This window comes from Oryza sativa, chromosome 6, assembly GCF_034140825.1.
Source record: "Oryza sativa Japonica Group chromosome 6, ASM3414082v1".
Taxonomy (NCBI): Eukaryota; Viridiplantae; Streptophyta; class Magnoliopsida; order Poales; family Poaceae; genus Oryza; species Oryza sativa.
Genome location: NC_089040.1, coordinates 16657645 through 16671804, shown reverse-complemented (window position 1 = coordinate 16671804; position 14160 = coordinate 16657645). Strand labels below are relative to the sequence as shown.

The 14160-nt window shown below is 38.6% G+C and overlaps 1 protein-coding gene across 8 annotated transcripts; it reads left to right on the top strand.

Moving 5' to 3' along the window:
• The first annotated feature begins 2468 nt into the window (after positions 1-2468).
• Positions 2469-13287, top strand: LOC9267453 (mitogen-activated protein kinase kinase 3). 8 transcript variants are annotated; one of them, XM_015788459.3, is made up of 11 exons: positions 2469-2787; positions 4912-5128; positions 6206-6424; positions 6535-6672; positions 7694-7861; positions 8292-8405; positions 8674-8781; positions 11342-11377; positions 11506-11597; positions 12243-12626; positions 12799-13287. In XM_015788459.3, the coding sequence occupies exons 2-10, from the start codon at positions 5018-5020 to the stop codon at positions 12604-12606; spliced, it is 1350 nt and encodes a 449-aa protein (XP_015643945.1). In that variant the 5' UTR covers positions 2469-2787; positions 4912-5017; the 3' UTR covers positions 12607-12626; positions 12799-13287. The 8 variants fall into 8 exon arrangements, with proteins under 8 accessions (XP_015643945.1, XP_015643943.1, XP_015643942.1 ...); XM_015788457.3 differs by having other exon boundaries at positions 4877-5128; positions 12817-13287; XM_015788456.3 differs by having other exon boundaries at positions 4877-5128.
• Positions 13288-14160: the final 873 nt, after the last annotated feature.

Below are 14160 nucleotides of genomic sequence, written 5' to 3'. Positions count from 1 at the left end.
TATGAGAGCTGTATACATTTAATATCACATTGTTAGTTTAACAATAGTGAAACTAACTTATAAGGCATTGTCCCTCCGACCATACTACTCTCGAGTTAACATTTTTATTTGAAACAAGGATAAAAGTGTAAATATGATGCTATGTGTAAGTGAACTTGTCCATTGAATGGGCCATGCTATATGGTTCTGGAGGAAGAATTAATACAAATGCCTACTATGCATTCCTTCTGTGATAATGTTCTCATATAGTAATATTACTACGTAGTCACTCCCTCCGTCCCGAAAACATATTTTGATCTATCTACATTCATAGTATTAAAATGCGTCACATCTGACCAAAATCCTTTATATTTTGGGATAGAGGGAGTAACGATGCTATTATTGTTGTCATGTTCCTATGACGGTCCCACACAATACCTCATAAGTACTTTTTTTTTTTGGGGGGGGTCCTAACGGCTGAAATTTCTTTCAAGAGTGTCTAGCAGCTGAAGCTTTTTAGAAGCTCTACCTCCTCCGGACAGTATAAATTCACATCTAGATTATAAGAATATGTAAGTATGCAATTAAAAAAAATAAACAAAACAATAGAAAATATAACCTGGTTTTTTATATTCTCATCAATTGTTAGAATCTCAAAAGTATCAGGGGCTGTTTGGTTCCCGGCCATACTTTGCCATTACTTGCCAATAAAAGTTGCCACACATTGCCTAAGGTGAGGTGATCAAATTCTTAGCCACAACTTATTAAGGGTGTGTTTGGTGGCAAGCTACACTTTACCACAGTTTATCATGCCTAAGGTTAGACAAATTTGATAGGTGTTTGGTTGTAGCCAGAGTTGTGGTAAGTTTCCCTTCTAAACAATTAGGTCCCATATGTCAATAACTTAAAAAAGTGTGGCAAGATTCTCTTAGCCTTAGTAAGTTGTGGCTAAGAATTTGATCACTTCACCTTAGGTAATGTGTGGCAACTTTTATTGGCAAGTAATGGCTAGGAACCAAACTGCCTCTAAGCTTAAAGAATCTTGCCACACTTTTTTGAGTCATTGATATATGAGACCCAATTTGTTAGAAGCGAATCTTGCCATAACTATGGTCACAACCAAACACCTATCAAATTTGCCTAACCTTAGGGAGGCGACTAGGAATCGGACGCCCGATTTTTGGGAGAAAAATCGGACACCCACGTCAGCATAACGTCATCAAGCATGCATGCATGCAAAAACTATTTTAAACTATTTTTTTCTCTTAAATTATTTATCCAAATCATGATCCGATTGCACCATTAAATTTGTTGCAATTAAATCCTTAAAACAAGACCACACATGGATATATTTCAATGAAAAAAATTAGCTTATTATTAAATTACTTTTAAATGTTGCACGATGTTCCACCAAGTATATCGGAATTGTTTCACTAGGTAGATTGAAAATGTTTCAATCGTTTAAATTGTGCGTTGTTTCACCTTATATAAAAACAATGTTTCAGCAAATAGCAAAAGAATATTTCAAGTAACTACAACATTTGATCCATATAAAGTGAAACATTATAAGTACATTAGGCGAAACATTTTTGGTGGAACAAAATATGAAACGAATTCCCTTAATAGAGGGTTTCTATAATATGTGGGTGATTTGTGGCAAAAGAATGTTTTAATTCACTGCAACATTAGATCTATATATAGTGAAACATTGTGAGTATACTAGGTGAAACATTTTTAGTGGAAAAAAATGAAACGAATTCCCTTAATAGAAGGTTTCCAAAATATGTGGGTGATTTGTTGTAACGGGATATGTGGTGGGGACACGTGTCAGCATGAGGACGCGCATGAGAGAGACGTAGGCGGCACAGGAGGCGGCGTGGTGGGCCCCGGCGGTAGTGGCGCCCGGCGGCTAGCATTCTTCGCCTGATTTTTACCTCGAGCCCAGATGTCCGAGAGAAAGCATTCCCGTAACCTTAGACGTGGCAAACTGTGGCTTGCAACCAAACACACACTCAGGCCTCGATCGAGAGTGAGGGACGGGGAATAATCCCTCTAGCACGAAAAACAGAGCAAGCCATTAGCACACGATTAATTAAGTATTAACTAAATTTTTAATTAAGTATTAGCTAATTTTTTCGAAAAATAGATCAATATGAATATTTTAAGCAATTTATATATATAAACTTTTTATAAAAAACACACTGTTTAACCGCTCGAGAGGCGTGTGCGCGGGAAGAGCGCAGCACCCTCACTCTAACAATCGTAGCGCATCCCTACTGTCCCTTTTATTTAAAAAAATCATGTCAAATTTGGCATTTGCTGTGTACTGGGAGCCCCCATTTTGCCCTCCCGTTGAAAAGTATTAAAGCCGCAGCCGCTGATAGATGATGGCTTCTGATCCAGGCGTCCACCTGGATCCTCCCCTCCCCCGCCCCGACCGATCGAGCAGAGGAAGCAGCCAAGCGCGCAAGCCAAACCAAAGCCCCCCCGCCCTGATCCCCTCACTCCCCAACCCTCCGTCGCCGCAGCCGGAGCCGGAGCCGCAGGTCCGCCCTATCTCCAGCCGCTCGTGCCCCTCCCCCTCTTCCTCGGATCCGGCCGTGCTGCTCTCCCTTCCTTTTGGGGGCTGCCTCTGCCCGGTGTGTGAGCCCGAGCCCGACCCGTTGGCGGGGGTCCGTCTGCGGCCTCCCGATGGCGGGGCTCGAGGAGCTGAAGAAGAAGCTGCAGCCCCTGCTGTTCGACGACCCGGACAAGGGCGGCGTCAGTAGCAGGGTGCCTCTCCCGGAGGACACCTGCGACTCCTACGTGGTAAGCACGGGCGCGCCCTGCCATTCCTTGTGTAGCTCACGGAGGTAGCTGGAATTGGGGATGGTATTGGCAATGGCATGAGTTCCATTACGTTTTTGAGCTTATATGGTAGGAAGTGTTTGGGCGTGCACTTGCATAGTCACCAACCGATCCTAGAACTATGGATTTTAGTTTCTTTTTCCCTTTTTTGGCGTGGTACTGTGGGATTTGTCTATCATAAAGTGATAAAAATGGACTAGGAGTATGAACATAATCTCATAATTAATGTGGGGGATCAATTACCTTTCAGAGTTTTGGAAGTGACTGCCACATGAACTATTGCATAGAGATCCTTGACCTTTGTTTGCTGAGCCTTTTCTATAGGGAAGTGTCTCAACCAGATGTTTCTGTCTCATTATTCAAAGCCAGTTAGCCTATTGAATTCTGTGTTCTGTGAGTTTTCACATACCCTTGTACACTGAGTGTGAGTGACTAAATGTAGTTTTTTTTCTGTAAGTAATATTTTCAATTACTTTTGTGTTATTTTGTGTTGAAGTACCTGAATTATAGTCAGCTAACTGAACTAGTGAGGAACTACACTCAGAATATTAATATTGCTTCAGATGCTATTACCCAGTTATGCGCATAGCTGCATACTAACTTCTTTTCTCAACATTTCCTATCAACTTTGTCATTGGAGGTGGAATGAGTTATGCATTATGATTGATCATGGATTCAGGGTATCGAACTTAAATATTTTGCCAAGCATATAATTAACTTGGAAACCTGTCACTGTTATTGGAAGTACTAGTTTGTGTGCTAGTGAGACCTTGAATTTGATAAATACGAATGGCATTGAAATCGTTCTTAAAGGCATGAAAAACACTTGCAAAGACGCTGTTGAGTGTTCACAAAGTCAAGGTAAGGGAATCATGGCTTGGGCAGTTAGGCACCATCATTATTTACTCAACTACATGCACATATGAAAGATAATTAGACTGTTAGGACAATGTTAAACACATTTTTCTTTTCTAGATTTGATATTTATATTCTCCATATCATCCTGGATGTTTGATTGTGCAATTTACACGCATACTAAAAACGTAGCTGCTGCTAATTGCCTAATTGTTACATGCATACTTGCATATCCAGTAACATATATTACTGAATAGCATCTAACTTTGGTTATGCCTTTTCTAATCTATCTGTTACTGGTGGGTAACCGTGGTTGTGGAGGAACAAAAATATCGATGTTACATACGTACCCTTAAAGGTTGCCATATTTCTGGAAGGAACAGATTGGATAGCTATGGGCAACTGGTGCCTGGTGGTTTAGCATTGCTGGCCAGGACTGGTACTGAAGGTAGGGTAAGGGAAGTGAAGGTAAAAGTGCAGACTGCAAGAAGAACAGGGATAGAGATAGATATTAGATCGGCAATTTCTTTGCTTGCCTGCATTGATATCAACTGGTCCATATATACAAGACCCCTAGCACATGTGGCTGAGGACTCTTACCTCTACTTTCACTCAATCTTTAAAACTAAGTGGATCAACAAGCAACTAATTAACTAAGGTCTTATCTGGACTTATGCCTTCTGGACTGCTGGTGGCACCAATACTTGTCGAGGCAGGTGGGAGTACTGATGTTGGCTCTCTCCACATGACACATGCTGACAAAATTCCTCAAATCAATGGCCTGTTTGGATTTTGGAACACATGGCACCACATGAATTGGCCTTCTTTTCTGTGTGCTTTCTGTAAATTTGAGTAATATTTGGTTTCTGTTAACGTAGTCTGTTGCTTCATGTTTCTTTTCTATGACTCACTATCTTTTTCCTAAGCTAGCTCTGTCCTTTCACAGCATGCCAAACCTACAATTTTTTTTCTTGCTTGTATGCATAAACTATACTAAGTTAAGTTAAAATTTATACTTTTTATGCAGAAGTACCATTGCTGCATGATCAAATTAGAATATTAAAATAGGAAAGAACATCAAAGATTCTTTGGGTTGGGTAATGCCCAACAAGCATTTTGTTCTAACCTACATGATATTTTTCCTTATTTTCTTATTTATATTCATAATAATTTTATTTTTATACTCTTTCTGAAGGTTTCTGATGGTGGAACTGTGAATTTGTTGAGTAGATCATTGGGTGAGTATAACATCAATGAGCATGGCTTTCATAAACGAAGCACTGGGCCAGAGGAGTCAGATTCTGGTGAAAAGGCATACCGATGTGCCTCTCATGATATGCACATATTTGGCCCCATTGGTAATGGTGCAAGCAGTGTTGTGCAGAGAGCTGTTTTTATACCAGTTCATCGAATTTTGGCCTTGAAGAAGATAAATATATTTGAGAAGGTTCATATCTTTGTTCCTTAATTGTACAAAAGGCAGATTATGATCAGCTATTTCCACTTTTCAAAAAATAATTCCATGTGAATCAAATGGTTTTTTTCTCAGTATGTAATTTACAGTACTTTATCTGAGCAAATCTGCACATAGAAGACTTAGAAACTAGACTTATAAATGTTCATGCCAATAATTTAGTGGAACTTGTCTAGCTGAGTTATTAATGTTTTAGCTACTGCTTGTTTTCTTAGCCGTTAGCACCATTATATCCATTTCTAGATTCATCTTGGGGTGCTACTCTGTAAGTCAAGATTAATATTTTTTTAGCATCACTATGTCTATTTTTAGATTCATCTTGGGCCCTACTTTAAAAATGCAAGACAAGTAAAGTCTAATCTGATTCCTTCTAACCACATACTTTATTTATACTTTGGCATAAGCTGTTTCCAATGAAGCAAACTAAACCATATATTCATCCATATTTTCTATTTGCATGATGGAGTATTCTGTCCTTCTCATAGTACTTATTTTTTTCCCTTATCGACTTTCATTATGATTAAATGTCCTTGCCACACCTAATATTTGGGGCCAGCTGGAGTGAGAGATGTTGAAGCTGAGTACTTCCAAGTTCCAATATGAACTGACATTTGTAGATGGATTTCTATTTAGTTTGAGTGACACTGGAGTAGAAGGTTCATTTCTATTTGTAGCATAAAATTGGAAATACTAAAGAATACATAATCTTTCTTTTTTCTTCTATCCTTTATCCCTTCTGGTAAATGCCTAGATGACACAATTTCTAAATTCCTTTTTTTATAACATTTATCTTTTGTAGCAAATAAGATCCAATTCAAATTTAAATCACTTGAAATTTGACTCTCCCAAGTACGCGTACTGGCAAAAATTTAAAACCGAGGGATTAGTTCATAATTTATCTTCTCATGATACAAAACTCATTTGGTATTGCATGCAGTAATCTTTGTACCTTATATTGATCGACTCATTTGATTCATGCAATTCGTCTATTTTATTGCAATGAGTAATCTAAGTCACCATACTTCCTATGTTTCTTGATGCCTTTCGCAGGAGAAGAGACAACAAATTCTGAATGAGATGAGAACATTATGTGAAGCATGTTGTTATATTGGTTTAGTTGAATTCCAGGGTGCATTCTACATGCCTGATTCTGGACAAATAAGCATCGCCCTTGAATACATGGATGGTGGGTCCTTAGCTAATGTTATAAAGATTAAGAAATCAATACCAGAACCAGTTCTTGCACATATGCTGCAGAAAGTATTGCTCGTATGGATCTTTCACATCTGCCCTTCATTTCTATGTTATTGTTAGTATAACTCAGGCTGGTTGATCAACCTTTTAAACTATATAATTTGTTCTGTTGTACAATTCTACAGGGTTTGCGCTACTTGCATGAAGTAAGACATCTAGTGCATAGAGATATAAAGCCAGCAAATTTGCTGGTAAATCTCAAGGGTGAGGCAAAGATAACAGATTTTGGAGTGAGTGCTGGTTTGGATAATACGATGGCCATGGTATGCTACTTCTCTTGGTTACAATCTTCACAGTTTTATTTTTGTGTTCCTTATATGCCAATTTGATTGTTTAAAGGGAAATAGTAGGGAGGACCCTGCTGATAAATATATATTACAATATTCTCTATAGTCTGTACTACCTCCGTCCCAAAACGTAAGCATTTCTGGCATTGAGCATTGGTATTAACAAAGTAGGTGGAAATGATTTGGGGAAGGTTGTGATTGGTTGAGAAGAGAAAGTAGGTGAAGAAATCAAATGGAGAATGGTTGTGATTGGTTGAGATAAGGGGTAGGTGGAGAAATAGCATCATTTTGGGACAGATGGAGTCGTTAATTAAGTGCAAAGACCTTCAAAGCCTGAGGGGGAAACAAAGGTCTATAAGACCAACAGAGCTAAAAAATTAGAAACTGAAAACTAATACAGTTAAAGACTAAAAAAAATTCCTCTGTTATTTTATACTTGTTATTTAGGACATTGACACAGTCTCCAATGCAGATGTTTTATCATTTCTTATTCTAATAATATATTTATAAAAATTATTGGAAATATAGTTACATGTAAGCGTTTTTCGTGATGCGTCTACTGGTATCATTTTTAATATCCAATCCTAATTCTTTTGCATATATTGTTGATTTAATATTTTCAAGGTTTGACTGCGTGAATCTTAAAATGATACTCCCTCCGTCCCAAAATATGAGAACCTAAACGGATGGGACATTTTCTAATACTATGAATCTAGACAGACTGCCTGTCCAGATTCGTAGTAGTAGGAAATGTCCCATCCGATCATAGGTTCTTCTATTTTGGGACGGAGGGAGTACCTATTTGTGAACGGAAGGAGTATATACATAAGCAAGTGAATCATGAAACTTGGCATTCTGCAGACAGGATATGATGTGTCATGTGTGCATGATCTTTGATGTTTCTTGTATGCTAGTTGTTCTTGAATAGTACTTCAATGACGTCAAATCATTTAGATTGAATCAACGATATATTTTCTGCTAAATAAATATGTTCCAGTGTGCTACCTTTGTAGGCACAGTCACATATATGTCACCTGAGAGAATTCGTAACGAGAACTACTCTTATGCTGCTGATATTTGGAGTCTTGGACTAGCAATATTGGAGTGTGCTACTGGTAAATTTCCATATAATGTGAATGAAGGCCCAGCCAACCTCATGCTGCAGGTAATGTGGTTCCGTGGCCAGTTTTTATTTATTTATTTGTTTATAATTATTGTTTATTTTGGTAGTATGCAATATGACCTCTTCTATTGTTGATCAACTGTGACTACTCACCACTGTTTGCACCTTTTGGTTGGATGGTTTTGTGATTCGATACATGGTTAAGAATATTCCATTCCTGCAAGTTTTGGAAGAAAGTGGTCACAACTTGCGAGTTGCGACACTCATACGATCAATAGTATTAATGTAATAATATTATATTTACAGTCAGATAATTTATAGACTTAGTTTAGAACCTGAATGCATTCCTGTTTGAACCCAGCAAGGTAAAAATAGAGACAAAGCATCACATGGCACTGGAGGCCAAGTTATTTAACATTTTGTAATGTTTTTTGTGCAATTCATTGGTTTCCTTACAAACTTAGTATTTCAGATTCTGGATGATCCATCACCAACACCACCAAAAGATTCTTATTCATCTGAGTTTTGTTCGTTCATCAATGACTGCTTGCAAAAAGACGCTGATGCAAGGCCTTCGTGTGAGCAGGTAAAGAGATTTTGTGTAATGTATGTGCTGATTTTCAAGAAGTTTGAGTTCTGTATATATGAATTAAAGGCATATCGTTTGTGATAAGGTATCATGGTTCTTTCGAGTATCATTAGTTGTTATAATAAGCATAGTATAAATTGTGATTGGTAATGGCTTGATCTAATCACAATGTTATGTCAATATATCTTCCATATCAACACAATTTTGTGGATTGTGATACACTTTTCTTTTCCTTTTGCTGACAAGAATATTTAACATCTTGCAGCTTTTGTCACACCCATTCATCAAGAGGTATGAAAACACTACCGTGGACTTGGTAGCTTATGTCAAAAGTATTGTTGATCCAACAGAAAGATTAAAGCAAATAGCAGAGGTCAGTACCTTGTAGCACATGTCAGTTTTAATTCTTTCCTACTGTAGTTCAACACAATAAAGTTTATGTTGGCATGCCCCCAAATGACAAATTGAAGAAACCACACTTCTATTTAGTTTGATATATCCATTGTTACTTGTAACTGCCTCAATCAACATTGCGTAACCATAGGATGCATAAGTTAACCTAAACACACAATAACTTTTGAATTTAGTGGAGTCAATGATTCTAGTGCAAAAGCTGTAGCAAGCCACAAGGGCTCAGATCATCATAAGTGGTTGACTATTGAAATTGCAAGATTTTCTAGTACAGATATTTTACGAAGTTGCAATAAGTCATAGTATTAGTAGGAAGTGTGGTTCGTCCTGGTTCTGTGAAAGTGAGATAAAGGTAGCCAAATCAAAGTAGTTCTCACTTTCTAGCTAAAGAGATCTAAAGTGTCTTACCTGATCTGACCTTAAGGAACTTAGCTTGACTTGCAAGCATAGTAATTAATTGAGGAACTTGCCTCTAAGCCTTTTCTGCTGCTGCTTCTCCCTGCTAGGCTGTTGGTTGGACCTCGCATCTGGAGTAGATGTTTTACCTTAGAAGGGGGAAAAAAGAATACTCGCTTTGCTGGAGATTGTTAGGTGTATGTTCTCAAGTCCCTCGCTGAAATTTATTGGGTGCATATGTTCCCTAAGCACATTTTGTGGCTTATTTGGCTTCAATACTCTGCTTTAGCCTTTCAGCCGCATGCACGATTAGTACCCTGCATACACTTCAAGAGATTCCTAGTTACCTGTACAATTAGTTCATGCATATGCAGTTGGATTTGTGGAGGTGATGCGGTAGTGCATGCATTACTGTATAGTAGAGCAACCTTAAACATTATTTTGGTAAAACAACTGGCTTCATATATACAAGAACCCAGAAAATATAAACCTCACGATCTCCAACTGAGGGAGTACTATTTTAGGTCCATAGTTTAAAGATGTCACAATCAATTATATGTTTGTTCTATGGAATGATTGGTAAGGTTACAAGGACTGAGGGGAGAGCACTTGCCCTTGTGATGCCACCAGAATGAGGCTCCGAGGATGGCAGTGAGAAGCCGAGAGGCTAGAGAACTTCTGTTTATTATGGCGTGAAAACTCCATAGGGAGATTAGTACAGAGTCGATGGTTCACAAATGTTCAGTGGGAGTATTAGGACAGAGTCCAGATGGGAATTAGACAAGGAGCAGGCCATTGTGCAGGTATGGAGGAGAGCAGAGCTTTGAAAGAGTTGGATCCATGTACTAAGTTGCTTCCGAGTTTGAGTATAATTTTGGGTTTATGTTGACCTGCATTAGTGTTGTGCTGTCAGTGATGCTAAATTCAAGCAAGCATGAAATAGATCCCTTTTTCATGCTTGCTTGAATTACGCTTCCCCGAACCCTTCTGATTTCTCTATTTGCCCCCAACTATCCTACCTTTTGCCATCATGAACTCACTTGTGGTCTAGTTGTGTCGTGAGCCATCAGAGACAATATTATTTATTTATTGCTTAATGGGTACAAAGATGACAGCCATATAAACAGGCTTAACACTCCTAATGGGATGATAACTAACCATCTAATATGAATGTAATCAATTAATATGCATGCAATTATTGCTAAATATGGCAATAGGCCTGCTGCAGTGTCCTAACAAGCTGTTTGATTGGGGATAATTTTCTAGAGGGAATGGGACTTTAATGTGTGAAAGTCAGATTGCCGTATTGGGATGGGGAGTTTGAGTGGCTAACTCCATGGTTCAGTTTCTCAGTGAAATCTTGCAATATCCATTCATCTTAGAGGGGCCTGATAGAAATGTGTACTAGCTGAAAGATTTCGAGTTGTACTGCCGGTACAAATTTATTTGTACTGCAGGTACAAATATTTGTACAGCCCACGATTAATGTTATGGGCTCCAGGAAGAGATCGAATTGGATAGGTATGGGAGGTAGGAGGACGTGGGTTTGGTCGTGTGATGCCCCGTGATGGCGATGCCGGAAGAACAAGATGAGAAACAGAGAAAGTAGATGAGATGAATGAATTGAATTCGACTTGCTTTATTCCATCTAACATTGCCTTTAAATAGACTTACAAATCTTAACCGAATTGCTAACAAATTGCTAATGAAAGTAGGTAACAAACTCTAACAAACTCAAGCTAATCTTATCGACTGCAAGCTTCGTACTGTAGTCATCCGATGTGCGCTATTCCTCATCTTGCGTCGCGGCTGTCACTGCAATCTGGGAGCCATCCAAGTCACAGCATGTTCCATGCCTTCTGCGACGATATGTGATGCCGACCATGACACTAAGTTACCACGTGTTGTCTAATGGTAGCTCTCTGAAGTCTGCAGTGCATGGTCTCCAGTTCAACTCCTGGTGACTGCTGTTGTCTCCCTTTTTCATCAACTCTATTACTACTAATGGAATTTCAGCTGGCAAAAACTAGATTTTCTGTGATATCTTCATCTCCAGCCCCTTACCAAGTTTTTTCATATCTGAGTGACTGAATCTTAGATACTTACTCCTGTCATTTTATTACCAGAGAAGCATGTGGGAATTTTGGTGGTTGGGAATAAAGGCAAAACTCCCGATCCCCCTCCCTCCTTATTGTTGCCGAATAGCCAGTCAATAACAAGCACACACACACACAACCAAAAGTAAGGATGCAATAGCAGAAAGATTTAACTTGTTTTTTCTCAATCCCAGATGCTTGCCGTACATTACTACCTCCTCTTTAACGGCACTGATGGGATTTGGCATTATATGAAGACATTCTACATGGAAGAATCAACTTTCAGGTACCTTTGGTGATATTAAACCTATTCAGGATTGTAAAAAAATATCTGTAGTACGCTATGTAGCATCATTTTGCTGTTTAAGGGTTCACTAACATAGAGTTTCTCAAGAAAAAGCAAACCTGTATATAGAGTGTAGCCCATAGATCAGTTGTGTTTCCGTAATTAATTTCTAATCCAGATACTAGCAGGCCATCAGTATGTGGCCACTGATTAGGGCCATGTATCTGAATCAACTGTGTCCGAATCTTATTTGAATCCTATTTTGGACCCAGTTCATTCAAAACCAAAGAAAGTTGGCTTGCTAAGATTTTTCTTCCATTTTTTTCAATCAATATTGCGGTTCTGTTTTTCTGACAGCATAATGCGGGAACTGGCTTTAATGTTGGCTTGTTTCTGAAATTTAGACAGAACTAGGTGAATTATCAGTCATAATTTGCGTAAGCCATGCTTTCCTCTTTACTTTTAGATTGCAAGGAGTCATGACTGGCTATTACTGCCAGAGTGCGAGTTTCTCAACCATTATCCAACAAACATATGTATTCTACTTTTATGATTTAGACTATCACTTTCCTGCAAGGGAGCATCCAGTATTTTCAGCCACCATAAATCACATGATATTTTGTATCATCTATTCTGTTATTTCAGTTTCTCAGGGAATGTGTATGTTGGCCAAAGTGACATATTTGATACTTTATCAAATATACGAAAGAAGTTAAAAGGTGATTGTCCTCGAGAGAAAATTGTTCATGTTGTTGAGAAGCTACACTGTCGTGCTCACGGAGAAACAGGAATAGCTATACGTGTGTCTGGATCGTTCATTGTGGGAAACCAATTTCTAATATGTGGTGAAGGGTTGCAAGCTGAAGGGATGCCAAGCTTGGAGGAACTCTCCATCGATATTCCAAGCAAGCGGGTAGGTCAGTTCCGTGAGCAATTTATCATGGAACCAGGAAGTTCCATGGGATGCTACTACATATTAAGGCAAGATCTATACATCATCCAAGCCTGAAAACATGTATAATTTGTAAGGTCAGTTTCATAAACTCATGTCAGCGATTTTTTGCACGAAAACAATCATGTCTTCAATGCTCTTCTATTATTTTTGCAATTGCAACAAATTTTATTTTCTACATTCTGATATTGCCTCTGTTATCAACTGTGCTTTGGTAGATTGATGATGTTGATAATGCATTCTCTCTAGGGATTGCTTTGTTTGCAGTTAAATCCTATTTATGCTGTCATGGTGCCACGGTGGGATTCAGATGGTTCAGGATTGTTGAAAGTTGCTGATGAAGACTATACAATCCACGTCTCAAGACACTTAACTTTCTCTAAGTAATATCGTGAAGTCTTCTGGCTTCATCATTTTATGACTTCTTGCTACGAGAAAATTTGTAATGCAAAACATTTCCTATTGTTGTCTGTAGGGAAATTAAGACATCAAATATATATATATTTTGCATAGGTCTGTCCTGTGGGGAAATTGTCTTGTTTCTATTGACCCACTATCGGGAAGTTGGGGTAGTCTCTCTGTTGTAGATTAGAATATTCTTATATGTTATGCTAAGTGTAAAATAATTCAATGTAGGGCTGACATGCTGGTGTGTGGGGTCTCAACCCAGATTACAATGAGCATATTATGGTCATGTTGAGAAAAATAAGGAATTGCTGTAGCGCATGCTTTTTTTCATTACAACTTTCTTTTTTTCCTACTCATATATGTTTGAATATGCTTTTTTACTATTAGGAATTGCTGTAGCTTATGTTTGAATATGTTTCAACAAGAGAAGCGTATGTAAAATGTGAGGAAAAGAATTGGTACTATTTCTTAGCTTATCAAAAGCCAGTGGATCTTTGTTAACCCTCACAATTTATTCTGAATCCCTGCCTACTCCATCAAACCTTTTATTTCTTTCCCGAGGATGTATATGCAATTAATGTTGGAAAGTGTGTATGAAAGTACTTTGTTTTCTGCTCTATATGAATTCTCGCTGATGGCAGCGATCTACTTCTTTCGTCTCAAATTAGTTATCTTACCATTTAAATTTTATCCCATAATATTTTGTCACTTGAAAATATTACTTGTTCCATCAATCACATCTTATTTAAATTTAACCACTCTTCTATTCTCAACTATATTGTCGGAGGAGTGGGAGAGGGTCCCCACTTCATCGGATGCTTGGGATGCCATGGAACCCACCATGAAAAAATAGAAAATGATGTAGGACTCCAAGTGTTACTTGAGCTGACGAAGACGGTCCGTGGGCAGCAGTAGCTCGGGAGCATGTCTTTCCTACCTCGGTGGCCCAATGACTACTGCAGGTGGGACCAAGGCCCAGAGGACAGTGCTAGGACCCGAGGTCTTCTAGGGAAATCTCTTTTATGAAGGGGATTTGACTCGGTCCTATGCGCATCTGTATTAATTATGGGGTGTTACACATCTTGTGAGTAGATCATGGATGACATGGGGAACATGGTTATGCATGCTATGTCGCCCCGAAGAAAAAGATGGGCTACGCGACGCACTCTCAGCAAGCATTCCACAGGCCCTCTCTTAAAAGCA